Genomic DNA, 21,852 nt, shown 5'->3' with positions numbered 1-21,852 from the left:
TTTTATGGATATTCTTCTCAGTTCCATTATACTGATGGGGTTTTTAGCCTTTGCAATAAACTTGATTTTTTTTTTTTTTTTTTTTTTAAATAATACACACAAATTCCAAAATGATTTTTTTTTGTTTCACTTTCTCATCCATGTTAAGATCAATAGTATTATAGTACTAGAGTCTTATAGAAGTCCCACATAAAGCCTGATTATTTTCATTTAAATGTGTGCGCAAGCACAGCTATAATTACTACACTAATATCATAATACTACACTATAAACAGCTGGAGATTCATGTGTTTTTTACGTGCTCTTAAAGTGACTATATTCACTTTTCCTTATTCTCATATGTTAGCAAGTGGTATACATAGAAATAAAAGCAATTTAAAAAATTACCGTTTTATATAATATATATACATGTATAAAATTTCCTATAATGTGACATGCAAAAAAACACACAATCCAAAAGCACTTAGAATAAAACAGTAACAATATATACCACTTCTATCAACCAAGATAATTATCATCCAAAAGAAATGCAATCTACACTTGAAGTCTTTGTTTTAAAACACTGCATAAACACAGGTTAAAAGACCTGACAGGGCATTGACAAATAAGGATGGGTGGGTAAAAAAAAAACTACTTCCCGTTAGCTAACCTGTATCACCTTTTGCAACTACAATCTTTAATGGTCTCCTTGAACCCATTGTGTGACCCATAAAGTCCACACCACCCCATAACGTTCCATTGTGTTATTTAGCAAAGCCGTAAGGTATTCCATACCTCTAACATCTTGTATTCGTAGTTGAAGTTCATTAATTGGAGGGGATTGAGTAGACTTCCACTTGCAGGCTATCAGATACACAGCAGCTGTCGCCATGTGCAGTAGAAGTTGCTTAATTTTACTGCCCAGTTGAAAAGGTGGGATATTAAGTAGATGAAATTTTGGATCTAAAGGGATCCACAGGCCAGTGTCTTTAAAAATAAGGGACTTGATATTTCCCAGTTCCCTTGTAGAGTTGGGAATCTTCCGAACATATGGGATTGATCTGATGTTCCACACCTCCAACAGCAGCTAGGGATGGTGGGATTAAATTTGTGTGAGAGGGAGTATGATACTAAAACATAAGTAGCTTATATTGGTTTTCCCTGAAAATATAACATGTAGATGTCTTGGCTGCATTTCTCCATATCTGTTGCCAGTCACAGGGAGAAAGATATTCCTCTAAAAATTGTTCCCATCTCTTCATGTAAGAAAAATTCTAGTGGTCATCTGGATGTGCAAAAATCAGACCATTGGTTGACACAGAGATACCCTGAGAGTTGAAAAAAGGGAGTGCATAAAGTGTCTGATTTGCAAATATCGATAGTGAGATTGGAAGGTAGATTATAATGAGCGCATAAGCTATTGAAAGGTAATAGAATACTGGAATGTTTATCAACTATATCCACGAAGCAAAAAAGTTGTTTATTAAACCATGGTTTAGCCTGGTTATTAATCAGACTATCATGCAACCCAGGATTAAACAAGAATGAGGTCAGAGGAGAGTGCTCGGAAATAAGTGAGAATTTATTATAACACAAGTCCCATGCTGTCTTGGTAAAGACTATTGGGCCCAGCATAGGAAAATCTAGTTCATTACAAGAGGTCCCCCAGAGCTAAGAGTTAGGAAGTATTGGAGCTAAGTAAAGCTTCTCGACCTCCATCCACCTAGAAAATGTTCTGAGGTTAGACCGTGCTGGGATATGACGTAAGTGAATTCCCCAATAGTACTTAACAACATCAGGAACCCCCAGTCCATCCCTTAATTTACTCGCAAGTACAATTTGATTTTTAATCCTGTGCCTTTTGTGGCCCCAAATGAATTGAAGGATTTATAAGGGACACTCATTGGGGGGGTTCAAACAAGTAGAGAACCTTCTGGAGTAGGGTCATTTTTACCGCTGAGATTCTTCTGAACCACGATTTCGAAAGGCCATTGACATAACAAGTAATCGTTTAAATTCAGTGAATATATGAGGATAATTATGTTGGTATATAGGTTTGTATCTGGTTGTAAATCATATCCTCAGGTATGTTGAAGAGTCATCTTTCCACCTATAGCTGTAATTTTCTTTTATTGGGCCTAACGAGCTAGCTGGGATATTGAGAGGAAGGGCCTCGGTTTTGCTGTTATTTACTTTGTAGCCTGATAGTTGCCCAAATGACCCAATAGCGTATGTAAATTGGGGAGGGTAATAACGAATTGTGATAATGACAATAAAACATAATCTGCAAATAGGGATCATTTACATTCCCTATTCCTCACCATCACTCCATGAATGGGTCAAGGCATATGCTTTATGTATAGAACCGTTAGCTGCAGTCAAAGCGGAAAATTTAGGAATGGAGTCCCTGTTAATCTCACAGTAGTCAGCTATTCCTTTTTCCAGCTCGTCTTTATAAATTACCTTTTTGAGGAGGGTTTCATTAATCCTCCAATGACCTGTTTTTGTCTGAGTTGATGTTTGATTAAGGGCAAGTGTCACGGGTACATGGTCCGACCATTAAGTCACACCCATATCAAAGTCTTTTGTTTTTTGAAAATTTCCAAAGAAATAATCAATCTTGGTGTGTGTTCTATGTGGGGGAGAGAAAAAAGGAAAGTTTTTTTTTTCTGTAGGGTGATTAATACACAAAAGGTCTTGCATATTGTTTTCTTAAAATTATAGTCTTATCCATAACAGTACAGTTTCTGCAATTATCCAAGCAGATGGAGAAAGGCATGAGAATTTTAAGAACACCTCATTTAGGAATGGAAGCTGTGAGATATTACGCACATATACATTGCATAGTATAATTGGGACATCTCTGTATGTCCCTTAAAGTATAATATATCTATCCTTGGGGTCAGTAATTGCTGATAAAATTTGAACATGTCCCAGAGATCATAAACACTACTCCTGCTTTTTTTCCTAGGATGGGGGATGCGAAATATATCGTTGGGTATAAATGTTTAGCAAAATTGCAGTTCCCGTACAGGTTTAAGTGAGTTTCCTGTAGAAAAACTACCGTATGTCTGTACGGTGTGTGCGTAGTTCGTTGAGGACTTCACATGTTAATGTTTGAATTGAGACCCTTAACAGTTAAAGTTAAAATTTTAACCATCATCTCTGATAAAGTAGTGTGAAGCGTATGAAGTTTTACTTATAATGTCGTCGTGCTGAGTAACAGGCCCAAGACTAACCCTCCTTAAAGTTAGTGAATTGACCATCATTTCAAATCATTCTAAAACCTGTTGGCAGAGATACAAGAGGGAATGGGGAAGACCATGACACTATACATAATAAGAACAAAAATATGTACACATAGATGATGTTACCAATAGCGAATGGGAGTAGTAACCGTCATTTTATTATTTTTTTGTTTCATAAATCAATAGTACATAAGAAAATAAGCATCTTTGTAAAATATTTTATTAGAGAAATACTCTTCTCTCATCTTCTGGATTGATCATTCTCAGAATTCTCAATTCATGAGTATGATATACAATAACAAATTATATTGTGGTACCGTGTTAGCTTGAAAAATAGATGTGAATACTTTTCTGCCCAATGATGACAAAGGTATTCTCGGAGTGATACCTTTATTGGCTAACCAGAAAAGGCTCCTTCAGGCAGGATTTGTAAGAAAATGCCTAATTTGATTTCCTTGGCTTATCTGTAGGCGGCATCACACCTCCCACCCCCTGAACAAATGTCCTACTGTAGTGTTCCTGAAGAAGGAGCCTTTGTGTTCTGAAAGCTTGCAAACATTTTATTTTCTGGTTAGCCAATAAAAAGGCATCACTTTTGTCATCATTGGGCAGAAAAGAATTCACATCAATTCATGAGTAAAATCTCTCTACAGTAAATACAGACATTCTCACTACTGAGGTAGGTTGGTGCACGTAGAATTCTATGGAAAACTGTAATTGTCATTTCAGGAGAACTTGCAGTAGAACTTCTGCGTCTGCCTCCAGTTTCTCCCTCTTCCTCCGTTCTATAGACTTTTAAAAGCACCAACTGTCATCTACTATCTCAGTAACAGGAAAATCTGTCTTCACTGAATAAAGATTATACCCATGAATTGAGAGTGACAGATCAGTCCAGGAGAAGAAAGAAGCGGATTTCTCTAATCTATATTACAAGGTTTGTTATTTTTACAGTGCCTTGCGAAAGTATTCAGCTCCCTGGAACTTTTCAACCTTTTCCCACATATCATGCTTCAAACATAAAGATACCAAATGTAAATTTTTGGTGAAGAATCAACAACAAGTGGAACACAATTGTGAAGTTGAACGAAATGTATTGGTTATTTTAAATTTTTGTGGAAATTCAAAAACTGAAAAGTGGGGCGTGCAATATTATTCGGCCCCTTTAACTTAATTCTTTGTTGCACCACCTTTTGCTGCTACTACAGCTGCTAGTTGCTTGGGGTAGCTCTCTATCAGGTTTGTACACCAAGAGACTGAAATTCTTGTCCATTCTTCCTTGGCAAACAGCTCGAGCTCAGTGAGGTTTGATGGAGATCGTTTGTGAACAGCAGTTTTCAGCTCTTTCCACAGATTCTCGATTGGATTGAGGTCTGGACTTTGACTTGGCCATTCTAACACCTGGATACGTTCCATAATCCATAGTAGATTTTGCTTTGTTTGGGATCATTGTCTTGTTGGAAGACAAATCTCCGTCCCAGTCTCAGGTCTTTTGCAGACTCCAACAGGTTTTCTTAAAGAATGGTCCTGTATTTGGCTCCATCCATCTTCCCATCAATTTTAACCATCCTCTCTGTCCCTGCTGAAGAAAAGCAGGCCCAAACCATGATGCTGCCATCACCATGTTTGACAGTGGGGATGGTGTGTTCAGGGTGATGAGCTGTGTTGCCTTTACACCAAACATATCGTTTTGCATTGTTGCCAAAAATTTCGATTTTGGTTTCATCTGACCAGAGCACCTTCTTCCACAGGTTTGGGGTGTCGCCCAGGTGGCTTGTTGCAAATTTTAAACAACACTTTTTATGGATATCTTTGAGAAATGGCTGTCTTCTTGCCACTTTTCCATAAAGGCTAGATTTGTGCAGTGTCCGACTGATTGTTGTCCTATGGACAGACTGTCCCACCTCAGCTGTAGATCTCTTCAGTTCATCCAGAGTGATCATGGGCCTCTTGGCTGCATCTCTGATCAGTCTTCTCAATTGAGATGAAAGTTTACAGGGACGACTGGGTCTTAATAGATTTGCAGTGGTATGATACTCCTTCCATTTCAATATGATCGCTTGCACAGTGCTCCTTGGGTTGTTTAAAGTTTTGGAAATCATTTTGCATCCAAATCCGGCTTTAAACTTCTCCACAACAGTATCATGGACCTGCCTGTTGTGTTCCTTGGTCTTCATGATGCTCTCTGTGCTTCAAACAGAACCCTGAGACTATCACAGAGCAGGTGCGTTTATACGGAGACTTGAATACACACAGGTGGATTATATGTATCATCATTAGGCATTTAGGACAACATTGGATCATTCAGAGATCCACAATGAACTTCTGGAGTGAGTTTGCTGCACTGAAAGTAAAGGGGCCGAATAATATTGCATGCCCCACTTTTCAGTTTTTGAATTTCCAGAAAAATTTAAAATAATCAATAAATTTCGTTCAACTTCACAATTATGTTCCACTTGTTGTTGATTCTTCACCAAAAATTTACATTTAGCATCTTTGTTTGAAGCATGATATGTGGGAGAAGGTTGAAAAGTTCCAGGGAGTTGAATACTTTCGCAAGGTATGTGTTACTTTATTTATGTGTAAATCTTAACATTTTAGCCTTCAAGTATTCTAGACTAATGACTTGGATATTCAGTGTGTGACAACCTCCTTTTTGTCCACAGACTGGCTTGTTTTGAAGTAAGATATAAGTTCTACAAGCGAGATCAGCTTATGAAACTCGTTATCAGACACTACAGTGAGCAGGTGAGATATTCATATTATGAAGACTCATGTACACGTTACAGGTTATTCTTAATTATGTATGGCCAGCATATTCCACAGCATTTACATTTAAAATGGTACATGGATAAGCAAACTGATATTTGTATAGAACAAACGAAATAAAGGTAAACAGTAGGAGTGGGTGCTTATATTCCATGAGGAAATAGGGTTGACATAAAAATTAAAAAGTGCTTGTTTTGTTCCATGTCCTATTCATCCTTTGTAAAAGACAGGGTGCTACACATAAAGTTGAGTAACAGTCACCTGCCAGTATCTGTGAATATTCCGGTATGTATCGTGGATCGAGGGTGTGGGATATTTTTTAATGAAGAAATTGGGCTCTAAGATAGAATGACAAGATTATTTAAAAAGTTATGAAATGTAATGGGTTACTCTAAAAAGCTGGGGAATTTATCTGGTTGTTCAAGGTAAGCGTATGTCTGAGTACAGTTTAAATATGAGAAAGATCTTGGCCGTGGGTTGGAAGTTTAATTTTTAGTTTATGTTTATTTTGGTCTCACTTGCACATATCTTAACAGCGAATTTAGGTTTTTTTGGTATTTGTTCTGCAGTTCCTGAAGCAGCTTTACGTCCTTGTCTTGGGCTTGGACGTTTTAGGAAACCCCTTTGGCCTAATAAGAGGACTATCAGAAGGAGTAGAGGCTTTCTTCTATGAACCCTTCCAAGTGAGTTCTTTGAGTTTTAAAAAGAAATCTGTATTTTCATTTGACAAATTATTTATGTGGTTTACTTTAAAATGATCCAAATGAACTCTAAGTATATTATTCAGCCATTTTTAGCACTGAATGTAATTTTACTTTCTGAAGGGGGCTGTGCAGGGACCTGAGGAGTTTGCAGAAGGCTTTGTAATTGGTGTGAAGAGCCTACTTGGGCATACAGTTGGTGAGTTATCCTGTGTGGTTTAGTTTGGAAGTACGGCTTGTTAATTTACAAACTTTCTGTGGTTTGCAAATACCTTTTAAACATAACTAAAATGTAATACCTCCAAACATATCGCCAATCTAAGAAACAGTTTCTCCAAATGAATCACAAAATCCCATTTATATTGACTACTCCTTGCAACTGTATGTATTTAGGAATGCATGTATGTATTGTAGTTGGGATTGCTTTTCAAATGGATTATTTTTTACATTATTTATTGGGGATTCTTTACTAGCATTCCACTTCCTTAACCAAACACCAATCTTGCAAATACAGGGGGAGCAGCCGGAGTGGTTTCACGTATCACTGGGTCTGTGGGGAAGGGATTGGCTGCTATCACCATGGATAAAGAATATCAGCAGAAGAGGAGAGAAGAAATGGGCCGACAGCCAAAGGATTTTGGAGACAGTCTAGCCAAAGGAGGAAAAGGATTATTGCGGGTAAGTATCATAGGGTAAAGAAATGTTAAATAGAAGCTGTCTCAGCTTTTGGTGGATTGTCACAGGTCTGAAATTTTTCATACACTCTGGGGCTAGCCAAATTTGGCCATACTTTTTGCTGAAGTAAAATTGTAATAACATATGCTAGTCCAGTGTTTCTCAACTCCAGTCCTCAAGACCCACCAACAGATCAAGTTTTCAGGATGTCCATAGTATTGCCCAGGTGATAATTTCATCACCTGCTCAAGCATTAATTCCATCCCCTCTGCAATACTAAGGAAATACTGAAAACCTGACCTGTTGGTGCGTCTTGAGTAGAGATGAGCGAATATCATCGGCTCCCTGCTTATTCGGCAAGCTATAGCACTTACCGAATAAGCTGCATCTGGAACCCGGCTAACTGGAGCACTCCGGTAATCAGCTGTTCCGAGCCGCAGCTGCATGTGTCGCGGCTGTGTGACAGGCACAACACATATGCATGGTTAGCCTGTTTGTTGGGCTCTCCATGCGTGTGTTGTGCCTGTCACACATGCAGATGCGGCTCGGAACAGCTGGTTATCGGGAGCTCTCCAGTTAGCCAGGTTCCCGATTTCAGCTTATTCGGTGAGCACTATAGCTTGCCGACTATGGAGGGAACCGAAGATATTCGCTCATCTCTGGTCTTGAGGACTGGAATTGAGAAATACTGTGCTAGTCTTTTAAAATAATTGACGACTGTATAATGCATTAAGCGGGCTGTGTCTAAAGGGAAAACAAACTATTACATGGTAGATCTTTTTTGTCCCGCTTTAACATTTGTGTTTTTTAAGTCACTTTCCTTTATGTCCTACTATTAGCTGCTGCTTTTTGTGCCAAATTAATCAAAATGGTGCATGCGATTCATGAATTTGGGGAAAAGTAAAAAAATTACAGTACATTTTTCCTGTCTTGACCTGTTTTTTCGACTTTTACCCCAAAAGTCGCTAAAATTGCACAATGATTTGGCATACTCAAGAATACACCAGGGAGGGTTGATGTTACGCCAAATTTTGTGACTTTTTAAAAATCGGCAGAAGAAAACCTCTGAAATTCCTAGACTCTGTACACAAAGTGGTATAGGAAAGATATATGCCTTGGTATGCCTGATGAAGGGACCTGAGTAGTCTCAAAAGCTTGCAATTAGTTACCATCTTTTCAGTTAGCCATTAAAACGTATCAACCACTGAAGACTCTCAATTCTAAATATTTTTCTACACAAAGTGGAAAACTAAAAAATCAAAATGGGTGAGCACATATAAAATAAAGGCACAACTAGGATAATGAATTGGGTGCAAAGAAAGAAAAAAGGCACAAAACACACACAACTACACAAAAACGGGCGAAAAGGCAGTGATTAATCGGGGCCTTAGCATTCTAAGATGAACACTTAAATTCTAGTATGACTTATTTCTTTTTTTTTTTTCCTTAAAAAAATAAAGAAAATTTGTTATTGACTCATGAAGATCTTTTGGTCTCAGATGCATCTGACGTGAACATAGTGAACAACTTTCAGAGCAATAGCAAGGGAAACATGCGACTTTCTCTTGTTTAGAGAATGTGTCTGAAGTTCTGGTGGAGTATCTGAATTGTGTTGGTAATTTTGGGGGAAGTAGCTTTTTTGGCAGTGACCTATTTACTGTCTTGTTTACATAGTGACAAAAAAATGCTTGATCTGAGCAGACACTATATTTGTTGCTCCATGCAATGAAATCTCTGTCTTTTAGGGTGTAGTGGGAGGAGTGACTGGAATAATTACAAAGCCGGTAGAAGGTAGGTACCCAACATTTACTTAGTTATAGCACTTATATTTAAATATTGTAATATATAAAGCAGAGTGTTCTTGATGTGGTAGCACAGATAAAAGCAAAAAGAAAATATGATCACAACTGCTCAACTTATGGTGTTGTACTTTGTGCACAACACCAGTAAACATTTTTCAATAGTAGAAAGGTTGAGTTCCTGTTAGGCTAAGTGCACACGTTGCGGAATTGCCGCGGATATTTCCGCAGAAATTCCGCAACTCCTGCCGTGGGTATATCGCATACGGAATTGGCATGCGTATTCCGGCTAAACACTAGCGCTTTGCAAGCGTAATTAGCTTGCAGAATGCTAGCATTTTCCAAGCGATCTGTAGCATCGCTTGGAAAACTGATTGACAGTTTGGTCACACTTGTCAAACATAGTGTTTGACAAGTGTGACCAACTTTTTACTATTGATGCTGGCTATGCAGCATCAATAGTATAAAGATCTAATGTTAAAAATAATTTAACATTTTTTTAAAAATGGTTATTCTCACCTTCCGATGTCACCCGATCTCCTCAGCGGTGCACGCGGCGGCTGGGATTCTGTGTGCGAAGGACCTGGGGTCACGTGACCGCGACGTCATCCCAGGTCCTAAGCACACAGCATCCCTGGGAACGGAAGCCGAAGCATGCACCGCTGAGAGGCGGGAGGACTCCGGGGGCCATCAGAAGGTAAGTATGTCACTATTTTTTATTTTAATTCTTTTTTTTTTTAACAATTAGGTGCCCAGTCCGTGGAGGAGAGTCTCCTCTCCTCCACCCTGGGTACCATCCGCACATGATCCGCTTACTTCCCGCATGGTGGGCATAGCCCCATGCGGGAAGTAAGCGGATCAATGTATTCCTATGTGTGCGGAGTCCCCGCGATTCTACAAATTAATGAACATGCTACATTTTTTTCCGGAATGCGTTTCCGCTCAGGAAAATAACGCAGCATCTGCATACAAAATGCGGATTGCATTCTTTTAATAGGATGCTTAATGTGAGCGTTTTTTTCGAGGTTTTATCGCGTTTTTATAGTGAAAAAACGCGAAAAATCGGGAACGTGTGCACACAGCCTTACACTATCCTAGAAGTCACCAAATCCACATCAGAACCAAAGACCTGTACACACGATTGTTTAGTGCCTCAATGTCCATAAACCTCTATGATGTCAGAGGATCTGTACTGGACCAGGTTCTCTAAGAACGCTTGCTTAAATTAAGCTTAGGAAGTTTTGGTGGTGAAAAGAATTTAGGGTGAAAATCTGCGTATAATTCTGACCTTTATATTCACAAAACTGTAAACACACACACACATGTATTTATGTAGGAGAATATTCTAGAATCATAAAGGCTTGACAGAACGAGGTGGAAAGTTCACAGACTGTGGGAGAGACTGACATATATACTAAGCAGATTGTGTTCGCCGTCATTTACTCGTTGTGGAATTCTGGAATGCTTGCTATATGCTCCCTGCATGTAAGGAATGTTTTGACATCAAGCAATTTGGAACTTTTTCATCCTAATCTATTGATTGATTTGTGACTTCCTCTCAAGAAAGAATGCAGACTTCATTATCAACAATTTCTATTTTCTAGAGCTGAAATCTGTACAGCATTGATGTCAGTAATTAAAGTCAATGTTTTGATTACATCCTTTCTTGTGTAGGAGCTAAGAGAGAAGGAGCTGCTGGGTTCTTCAAAGGAATAGGAAAAGGACTTGTAGGTGTTGTGGCAAGACCGACAGGTGGAATTATTGACATGGCAAGCAGCACCTTCCAGGGAATACAGAGGTATGAAAGTCCTGAGGCAATGGATTCTGCGGGGAAGCAAGCACATCACTGATAGCGAATTCCACCCCTCCAGTAGTTGTCAATGCATTTAAATGACTATTTGCACTTTTTTATGACTAGCATGAAAATAATATTGGATTATAATATACCGCATCTCTCGTGAGACTGGTGAGAAACAAAAGTCTGTACTGTTGTACAAATTCTGCACTTTATTAACACCTGCTTGGCATGCGTATCTATGCTGTCCGATTTGACTTGTACATTTCTAAGTTCATCTTTTGCATGACCCTTTCCCAAGATCTATATAGCAAAGGTGATCACTACAGCTGTTCATTATAAAGAATAACACTGTTGTCATAAATTTATTCAAATGGATGCTAAAGGCATGTTATATCTGATTCCCACCTCTCTGTGATGTCTTTCCACCTTTAACACTTTTGTCACTTTCAATTCATATAAACTCAGACTTATCGGACAATAAAGGCCATTCATTCACCAACGCTTGTAAGCTCTGACTATTGAAGCTGCTGTATACTAAAGATGGGTATATAGATTCTCATTTCTGTCTCACACACTTATACGAGGAATTCATTAAGGAAGCTTACCAATTTCTGTTCCCCTAGATTTCTCCGTTGAAGCAGGATATACATGCAATGCAACATAGTTTAATATTTAATTACTCGATACAAGAAACACTATGCTCAGACCACAAGTTCTTGACGCAGACAAAGCGTAAATGTAATTCATAGCGAAATTCAATCAACATGATTTAACTGACAAAAGATTTTTCACACAGTCTGACGTAACGCTGGTTTTATCCCCCTTGTAATTACTGCTCATTGATGATACCTTATGTACAAATCACATTTCCAATTCTGCCTCATTTAGGGTGTCGCATGTTCTTTAGATATGCCTTTCCTCAATATGTCTGACAATGTTCTATGCCATTATGTTGGCATTATTAAATCTCTTTTCATGAATGTGTTTTAAAGTTAAGTACAAACAAAAGGTTGCAAAATATATGTTCGTATAAAAATATAATATTATGTAAATGCCAAAAGACCTAAGAACAGCATAGCTATTCACTTAGGAAATCATCACAGTCCAACAAACATTTCTTTTTTCCTTGCCTGGCATCATGATCTTGGTTCACTCATTGCTGTACCTTCACCACTACCTCTTTCTTTTTGCTGGCTATTCCGAATGCCTTTGCAAGGCCTATGCATCTCAATAAACATCTTCTGGCTTTGTCTCTTTGCTAGGGTTTCCATAGTTTCTGCAGATTTTAGGCTTTTTATCTTTTAAGATATCATATAGGTATTAGTCACCTTTAAAGGGGTATTCTGAAGTTTGGAAGTCCTCCCCTATCCAAAAGATAGGGATAACTCCCTGATTGATGGGGATGCGGCCACTGGGACTTTCATGGGTCCCGAGAACCTGAACTCTAAAGAGCTCGATATGAATGGGGCATTGGTCGATCATGCGCACCCCTGTCCTATTCATTTCTGATGGCCGAGCCCTGCAACTGATTGGTCTTTTCCTCTCCCAGAAGAATGAATGGAGCGGCGGTGCACATGGCAGTGGTTCGACCCCCAGTGATTGGGACGTTATCCCCTAAACTGGAGAATACCCCATTAACTCATTCTCTATGTGCATGTGACTAATTCTTACATATGAAATATCTAAAAGTAAATTTAAACTTTATTTTTTTCTATGGCATATTATTCTCAAAGTGAATGCAGCTTATCTTTTCAATTGCAAAGTTGTGTTGCGCAAAGTGATGCAACAATCCTGCTTTATTAATCATATCACTCCCGGTCTGCTGCTGGTGACTTGAAGTTTTCTCCATGTGCTGTCCCTACTCCATACTTGATGCTGAGCTCCTTCCTCAATAAGAAAGCATCTTCTCCTGGGCAGCGCCTTTTCTCTGCTTGCCTTCTTTTCTCTTTGACATGCAGATGACTCCCTATCTCACTTGTGTATAATGTTTTCTCTGACTGTTTTCTAGACCTAAAGTCTTTTGCTCCAGCTCCTGTTGCTTATCATCTTTCTTTTTTTCCCTTGTGACATTTCTTCTGGATTCTTCTGGAGCTGCATTTCTTCTTTTGGACTTTAGCATCCTTTTGAACTTGATTCCTGCTTCATATTGTTTACATGGTTGAGGAAAATAAAAATAATTCTAAGGGACATGTGACTGGCGATCTTGCTATCTTCTATTCAATCTAACAAGTCTTCGCCTTACCTGGTACTTGCACAGACTGATGCTTCTGTTTCCTCTTTACTATTCTCCTTCAGATTGTAAGCTCTTCTGAGCAGATCCTTCATATGTAATGGCCATGCTGTAACTAGTTTTGCAATATTTCGTATGGTACGAATTGGAGAAATGTGCTACAACAACTTTTGTGTTTATGTTAAAGAATTAAATACATTGAATGACATGCTGTGTGTTAGGTCAAAAAGGGAGTAGTTTGTTATTTTTTTAAGTTTTGGTAATGGGTTTCTTTTTTTTTTTTTTTTTTTTTTTATGTTGTTAAACCACAAAATTAGTAATTTAGCAATTTTCACACTGTCCATAGTGACTTCTTTAGCATCTTAATTCCCATCCATCCAGGAAGAGTTTACAGGAGTTTCCTTATGAAAAATAGGATTACTATGACAAATAATCCCTCTATACACAGCTGATAACACAGGATCCTCCAATTACAGAAGGTGATGTCATAGCTGACCTGCTCCTCTTCCCGGCACAATAACCTTTGTACACGCCCATTAGGTGCTTCAATACAAAAGATAGGGTCCGAGTCTGTTCATTGCTGTTAATGTGCATCTGAATTTTATGAAACAGGAAATTTCAATGTTTTTTTTGTATTTTAGGAAAATTGTGATATGGGAAAAAAAATATTTGATAAGATAAGGAATATACATTTAACACAACCTGGTTTAAATATAAGGTCATATACATAGATAGCTTCCCGTTAATATTGGATAACGGTATTTGACACTTAATACACATTTTAGTTTGATGCAATTCCTTTGTAAGTAAATAACAAAATAGAAGAAGGTTTAATGAATCTGACCTACTCAAGTACTCCATTTATTGGGTAACATGCAATGTACACACTAAGGGGAGAGTCACACAACTGTATAACTTGGACGCGGATCACAACACAATTCTCGGACTGGCAGTTGGCTTTTCTGACCCAAGCGAGAAAGCTGCATAGAAATACATGTTGTCATGTGCCTGTAGGGAGAGCCAACGGCCAGTCCAGGCATCGTGTTGCGATCCTCCTTATACAGTCGTGTGACACTGCACTACCAAGAAGTGCAGCTTTTGGAGAATATGGTGTTGGCTAATGAGCAATGATGAATTACAAACGGATGCATCAATAAATCTCTCCTAGAGTAAAGTATAAATCCAATAACGTTTGTTTTAGTCATAAGCAGTGACGTAACTTGAAGCCCCCGGTCCCCAATGCAAAATCTCCAACAGTACACCCAACTATCATGGGTCTGTGATAGAATTGGTTTTCTCATATGGGCAAAAAGGACTGTTTGAGCCCCTTAGGCTCCAAGGGTTGGATGTGACTGCAACCCTTACATCTACTGTAGTTATTACATTGGTCGTAAGATTGCTATGTATTATGTGTAACATATATTGTGTTAAACAATATACATTTTATGGAGAACAAGCTACTTCTAAACACACCTTGTCTAATCGCCGCACGTGTGGGGCCCCTAGGGGTGTGTTGTGTCAGTAAGACTAAACTGGGGATTTTTTTTATTATTATTGCAATTTAAAGGTGCATTTGGTGTGTATATACAGAATGTTTACTCCTAACGTATAACGCACAAGATTATGACTTCTTCTCAGTTCGAATACAAAGATGCCCTGAAGGGTAATGTTTACTTAGCTGTCACATATGTTAAGAACAAACATAAGCGACCGCATGTAACCTTGTCCCATATGCTTCCCCTTAGGCCGTGTTCACATTTGCTTTCGGGGGCTTTGCGGAGGGCTGCGTACGTCCTCCGGTAAGCCCCGCCTACTTCATTTTGACCCGTCCGCACAAAACACCACTTGTTGTGTTCCCGTGTGGTCGGCCGGCGCGTCAAAACAACGCATCTGCATACATCCGCATGTCCTGCGTACCCAATGTTAAAGATGGGTACGCAGGACACATGCAGAAGTATGCGGAAGTAGGCGGGGCTTAGCAGAGGATGTGCGCAGCCCTCCGCAAAGACCCTGAACGCTAATGTGAACTTAGCCTAATACTTCTAAAAAAAATTATAGTAAGTGCTACAAACTTCTGGATCTATTATAAAAAAAAAAATATTTATATGTATGATTACACATACTGAACTTATATGCCAAAGAATTCTTATCTCTAAGACTTAAACAATTGTTTTTATCATTCCTCCAGAGTGGCAGAATCTACAGAAGATGTTTCTCCACTTCGCCCTCCTCGTTTTATTCATGACGACGGGATAATTAGGCCTTACAATGAAAATGAAGCTCAGGGATTGAGCTTGTTTGAAGTAAGTCTTTGTGGAGCTCTGCGGCTTTATCATCAATAGACCCATGTTTATGTAGTAGAAGTAGATCCTACACAAGGATTTCCCTACATGGGGAAAGTTCTGAGAATTACACAGCATACAATACAGTGTTTGCAGTGGATATTCACTGAAATCAGTATCCACCCTGTCATGCAGAGTTGTGTTTGCCACCATTCTAATGGTTCTACAGCTTAGGGCTGGTTATTCAGCTCCCCATACTCTTCCTAAGCAGGATTCATATTCATTTTTCAGGACTCTTCACTGAGCCCAACTTAATTTTCATTTCAATTATGGCTACCAACTATTGAGCAAAACCGAAGTTAACTTATTTGTTTTGTTTAAAGGGTGCCTGTCACTTTCAAAAAATGCTATTTACCTGCAAATATAGTGGTAATCTGCAATGTACATCACATTTAAATCATGTCTAGCGGGCTTACTAGAAGACCTGCTACAGGGAGGAAATTAAGGTATATTCTCCCTGCAGCTGCTCTGTTCCAGTCATTGGAGCAGTTAGCATGATTCCCCTAAAGTTAATATGTAGGTTGTGCCTCTCGATTTGCTATATATGTAGTCACTCCCGTACTCATGGACAGACAGACTGCTCCACATCATGTGTATGCAGAGCAAGCTGTCAATCTTTGTGCAGGGGAGTGGTAACAAAGTGCTCATTCTGTAGTGAGCAGTGACCATAACCACCCCCTGTACCGCCCCTGTGACTGGAGGTGAATGGCTACAGGAGGAATGTAAGTTCATTTTCCCCTTGTAGAAATAAGTAACCCTACCAGACATAATTTATCTGCAGATTGCCACTATATTTGCAGGTAAATTATGTTTTTGGAGGGGATAGGTTCCCTTTAAATTAAGTGCTGATTCCATATAGATGGTGTATGCCAAAACTGTCTGACAGAATGGTGGTCTTTTATGGGAAGCAACAGAAATGTGTAAGTGAAGACGTAAATGTCCATCTATGCAGCTCTGCTTTTTGTCTGTAGAATTTATGGAAACACTAAAGTAAGGTCATGTTCAGACAGCTACTATAATTATTAGGACAGTCATATTGGCAAATCGGTGCGGCCCCCATCACCGGTGGGTGTGGGAGCCACCTTCTGTTCCATGCGCGTTTATTGTCCATAAAACGATCCAGAATAGTGCATGCTGCAATCATTCCTTACAGACCTCAGGATAAAATCACTGATGCGCATTCACGCATAGCCCCAGTTTTTCGTTGTTTAGTTGGTGTTTTTTTTTGTTTGTTTCTTCGATTTGCGGTCTCTTGTGCTCTCTGTCTAACTGAAAGAAAAACAGCAGTGTGACTCCAGTAAACACATAGACATGTATAGCCAACTCTCAATTTGTCTCTGATATGCAGCAGCATATAATAATTCCCATGCCCCCCCCCCCCCCCCCCCCCAGAGAGCGAGGGGGTACCCCTACATATCAGACATGTTGGTAATACCATAAGCGTTTCTGGGAGTGGTCCTTTTAAATTGTGTTAATTCACAGACATATTAGGTGCTTACATTATGGGTACAAACATATGCATGTAGAAGTGTGTGTGGCTGTATGTTTTATCTGTAATTCATTAATAAACTTTATTTTTATTTTATTTTAAAACTTTATTTTATTTAAACTTGGGTTCAGTATTTTTTATTTTTTTTGCTAAGTGAATATAATCTTGTCATTCCAGCACATTTCTGATGTGATAGATCTTACCTATGTAATCTTTTCTGTGGATATGTAAGGGTAAAAAAATGAAGTTATGTTTAGGCCATAAAACTGTGCTGCCTTGCATACTCAAATCATCCATGTTCTATTCCACCTAAAGTGCACTACTGCTAGTATCAGTCTCTACTTCTACTTTTGAAGGTGTATAATGTCCTCCAGTGAATGAATAATAGATTTTCTAACTTTCTTTTCTATGTTCTTTCTTTTTCCCCCTTTCCATGCAGCAAGAATTGGAATGAAGGAGAGTAAAATATATTTTTCTTATCTTCATTCTGAACGTCATAATTGAATAAGTTCACAGTTAGGGTACATTTCAGGCCAAGGACCGAGACTCCTCCTTTTCTCAAACTTCATTACCTCCATCAGCTTGCACATTTATATTACTAACATATTAAGTCCATTTCAAGACTGATGAATCTTATCATTTGCGTGTGGCATGTACAGAATAACCCAAGATGGGTGCACTTTGTGGACAGTTGCATATTACCTGTGCCATTTTGATATGAACAACTTTAGGTTGGCATAGACTTGTCGTATTATGTGCCTTTTTGATTATTTTTGTATTGATTTGACCCGTCTACTTTTTGATTCTTGCTATCATTGATATCAACTTGTATACCTATTTAGTAGTGATGAGCGAGCGTGCTCGGATGAGGTGCTATCAGAGCATGCTCAACTGCTATTAGAGTATCTTCGTCATGCTCTAATACTATTTTCGAGTCCCTTTGCCTGCATGCCTTGTGGCCGTTCAACAGCCGCAACACATGCAGGGGGCCTAAAAAACAGGCAATCCCTGCATGTGTTGTGACTGTAGAACAGCTGGGACTCGAAAATAGTATTAGATCATATCGAAGAAACTCTATTAGCACTCTTGCATGCTCAGATAACACCTTATCCGAGCATACTCGCTCATCACTACTATTTAGCTTTTTTGTTACCTGTTACAGCTCCTGAATACTCTAGGTAAATAATCATCATTACAGGGGTTTGTCTTATAAAGACAACATGTGTATACATTGGCATGTATAAGTTTGGGCACTCCTGGTCAAAATTGCTGTTATTGTGAACAGTTAAGCAAGTTGACAATGAAATGATCTCTAAAAGGCCTAAAGTTAAATAGGACCCATTTTTCTTTGTGTATTAACCTCTCAACCCCCGGAGCTTTTTCGTTTTTGCGTTTTCGTTTTTCTCTCCCCTCCTTCTCAGAGCCATGTTTTTTATTTTTCTGTCAATATGGCCGTTTTTTGCGGGGCTTGTTTTTTGCGGGACGAGTTGTACTTTTGAACGACCTCATTTGAACGACATTATTGGTTTTACCATGTTGTGTACTAGAAAACGGGAAAAAAATTCCAAGTGCGGTGAAATTGCAAAAAAGTGCAATCCCACACTTGTTTTTTGTCTGGCGCTTTTACTAGGTTCACTAAATGCTAAAACTGACTTGCCATGATGATTCTCCAGTTCATTACGAGTTCATAGTAAAGTACATTTTTGGCACTCAACTTGTGAAATGGATGAATTTTATTAGCAGTCACTGGTAAACGTTTCGGTCAAACAGCTGACCTTCTTCAATACACCAACTGCTCCTGAGGTGTCCGAGTAAATGAAACACTGGAAATATTCTAAAAGTTTATGATTCCCACCATGGATAATAAGTGGTCCTGAGCAGTTGGTGTACGGGAAGAATTTTCCAAGGAGGAATGGCTGAAAATTGCTCAAACAAGTATTGAAAGACTTGTCTGGCTGCAAAAAGCGTTTACAAGCTGTGATACATGCAAAAGGGGGTTCTACTGGATTCGAACCATGCAGGGTGCCCAAACTTAGACCAATATTCCTTTTTGTAATTTTTTAAAATTAAAAAAATATATATATTTATGTGCCTAAAATACAAAAAGAAATATGTCAACTTTAACTTTAGACCTTTTTAGATATCATTTAATCTTCAACTTGCTTAACTGTTCACAATAACAGTAATTTTTTACCAGGGGTGCCCAAACGTTTACATGTCACTGTATATGTCTTTGTAGGGTAATGGATGGGATCTAGAGCAGAGGCTAACAATTATTAATGGTGCCTACTGTGGAAAATCTGGCCTATTACATAGATATCAGAAAGGTTAACATGAAATAGTGTATTGTGAATTCATAGGCTAGACCCATTGCTATCATCATGCTTGCTTTATATATAAAAAAAAAATTGATCATCCTTTGTCAAACATTCCCTTTAAACCTTGGCATTCTACTATAAAATAAAACAAAAAAGCATGATTTGCGATTGCACCAAGTAATGGTGTATGTGGTACAAAATAGGAGGAGGTGGCACTTTCCGATAAAACTTTAGTATTGAGTAGTAGTTGATGTGGTGTTGTTGTATGTGACAAACGTAGGGGAGTTTGTTCCTAAAAAAAAAAAAAAGTAATATTTTCTCCTAATAGCCAATGTCTAATGTAAAAAATACCTTGCTCAAATACATGTATGTTGTTCCTCTATGTGAAGAATCGGTTTACAGAAGCACCGTACAACGTAATTTTGTGTTGTGGATTATTGACATTATTTAACTTATTACTTGATTCCCTCTTGCACGTCCACCAAATTATATACTACTGTCCATTTCCAAGAGAGGGGAAACTTGCATATTCTGCATGGTTTTACTACCTCCTTCCCAAACCTTCAACACCAATAGATCAAGTTATAACAATGTTACCGTCAAAATGATGTTTCTAACATGTAGAAACCTATTAGTGCATGGTTAGATATACTTTTGTAAGTCATCATTTAAACCTATCTTCTTAGGATAAGCGTTAGGAAAGTCTGTGCATTATTCTGTGCATGGACTCTAGATTGATGGAATAACTTAGCACATGCCTACTCCTGCACTTGGCAGGGAGGCACATAAAATTGCATCATCTCTAGGCAATGCTATGAGTCTATGGACTAAACAGCTGTGAGCCTAAGCTAATATGCATACGGTATATTAAACTGCTGCTGCACATATATTTACACTAGTCCTCTTTCACCCTAGCACGGTCGCTCTAGTGCTTCCCACCAATTTGTACTTGGCTGTAGTGATGACATGCGTTATTGCATACGTGACCACTGCAGTTAATTATTGACTTCAAAGGTCCCATGCCATACACTGAAAAGGCCATTGATTGACCGCAGTGTTCAAATTTATTGTAAAGTGCGTCATTGCAGCATTTAAAGGGAATGTGCCAGCAGGATTTAGCTCTCCAAATAATTTATAAGTATATGTAGCTCTTTGAAAGACAAGTCCAGCAATGCATTTACATGACCAGTCCATTCCTGAGAAATCAGCATTTGTATTAATATTCAAATGAGAGCTTCTGTCATGCCAACTATATTAGAAACCACACAAACAAAAGCTTGTTTGGAACAAAAGTCCAAAACAATAGAACAAAAGTATTGCAAAAATAAATTTATTAGTACAAAGAGGATCAATTGACAACAAACATGGCTAAAAGGTGACGAGCAGTGCCGCATAGAAATAAGGCGGTAAGAGACAGCATGATATCCACAGCTATGTGATAATATAGGCTATAGATACCCAGATAGTACTAACAATAGTTCATGAATCAATGTCATCCTAGGAGTACTATACCTAGTGGTATGCAGCAGGAACACCCGCAATCTCCCGCCCTCCCCGATGCGTGTTTCGGAAGTCTCCTTCCTTCCTCAGGGGGCTTATAGTGATGAGCGATGGTGGCTACTTATAACTCACCCATCCGGAAATGTGCGCCGGTCAGAAGAGGTGCTCCGCCCCCACACCAGCGCAAACCCGGCCGCCGACGCGGGCCTCATGTGACCAACACGTCAGACGGTGGGCGGCACCGGAAGAAGAAGCAGGACACAACTGAACAGCGCACAGATGCCGGTGGCCATATTGGCTATGGGCAAAGTGCCAGGAATACAAAAAGCTGCAATATATACGACTAAGGCATGCATAGAGATCATTACAGTTATAATGGGCACATAATAAATCATGAAAAGACCACCTACTATGTCAACAGGTCTATATATATATGAATAAGTACATCCACCACAGCTATATTACCTGTTCAGCGTTGCCGCCTCTTGCTTGACCGACACCTTCTTTGCCTGAAGTCAGTGTTTTAGGTAGTCAGTTAAATGTGAGGAGCTGGCTCTGTGCAGTGATTTCAGCTGGTGTGACAGAGGCTTCAGATCTACAGACTCATTTTTAAATCAATTCAAACACTGATTTCTCTGTAAAGAAGGAAGGGACTGATTAATGTAAAGGTATTGCTGGACTTGTCTTTTCATTTGAACATGTAGCTCTTTCATAGTTTGGGGTATGAAATTCTACTGACAGATTCTCATTAAAGGGAACCTATCACCTGAAAAAAAAAAAAACACTACTAACCTGCAGATATGGGGTTAATTGTTTTCTGAACCAGCCTGGTGCTAGCACTTAGTCCCCCGCTGCCGGGAGGAAATGAACTTTTTGAACCGTGCATTTGCTCCCGGCAGCAGGGGCAGTAGGGGTCTAAGTGCCGGCTGTACTTGTGTACATCTCCGCACATCATGTGACCTTGTCACCACAGCCAACTCCTGGCAGCATACCGGACTGCTGGGTGC

General features: G+C 39.0%; 1 protein-coding gene across 3 annotated transcripts in view; it reads left to right on the top strand.

Moving 5' to 3' along the window:
• Positions 1–21,852, top strand: part of VPS13C (vacuolar protein sorting 13 homolog C) — a 391,739-nt gene that overhangs the window by 334,491 nt on the left and 35,396 nt on the right. For 2 of the 3 annotated variants that reach the window (XM_077264165.1, XM_077264166.1), the window contains 7 exons: positions 5,891–5,972; positions 6,563–6,676; positions 6,818–6,893; positions 7,209–7,372; positions 9,115–9,160; positions 10,843–10,966; positions 15,385–15,499. In XM_077264165.1, coding sequence (XP_077120280.1) covers positions 5,891–5,972; positions 6,563–6,676; positions 6,818–6,893; positions 7,209–7,372; positions 9,115–9,160; positions 10,843–10,966; positions 15,385–15,499 — 721 coding nt within the window. Of the gene's footprint in view, positions 1–5,890; positions 5,973–6,562; positions 6,677–6,817; positions 6,894–7,208; positions 7,373–9,114; positions 9,161–10,842; positions 10,967–15,384; positions 15,500–17,466; positions 20,070–21,852 lie in introns of those variants that run through there. The other variant, XM_077264167.1, reaches the window with a different exon arrangement.

The sequence above is a fragment of the Ranitomeya variabilis genome, chromosome 5, assembly GCF_051348905.1.
Source record: "Ranitomeya variabilis isolate aRanVar5 chromosome 5, aRanVar5.hap1, whole genome shotgun sequence".
Classification (NCBI taxonomy): Eukaryota; Metazoa; Chordata; class Amphibia; order Anura; family Dendrobatidae; genus Ranitomeya; species Ranitomeya variabilis.
The sequence above is the reverse complement of the archived record's forward strand: the minus strand, read 5'-3'. Positions and strand labels throughout refer to the sequence as shown.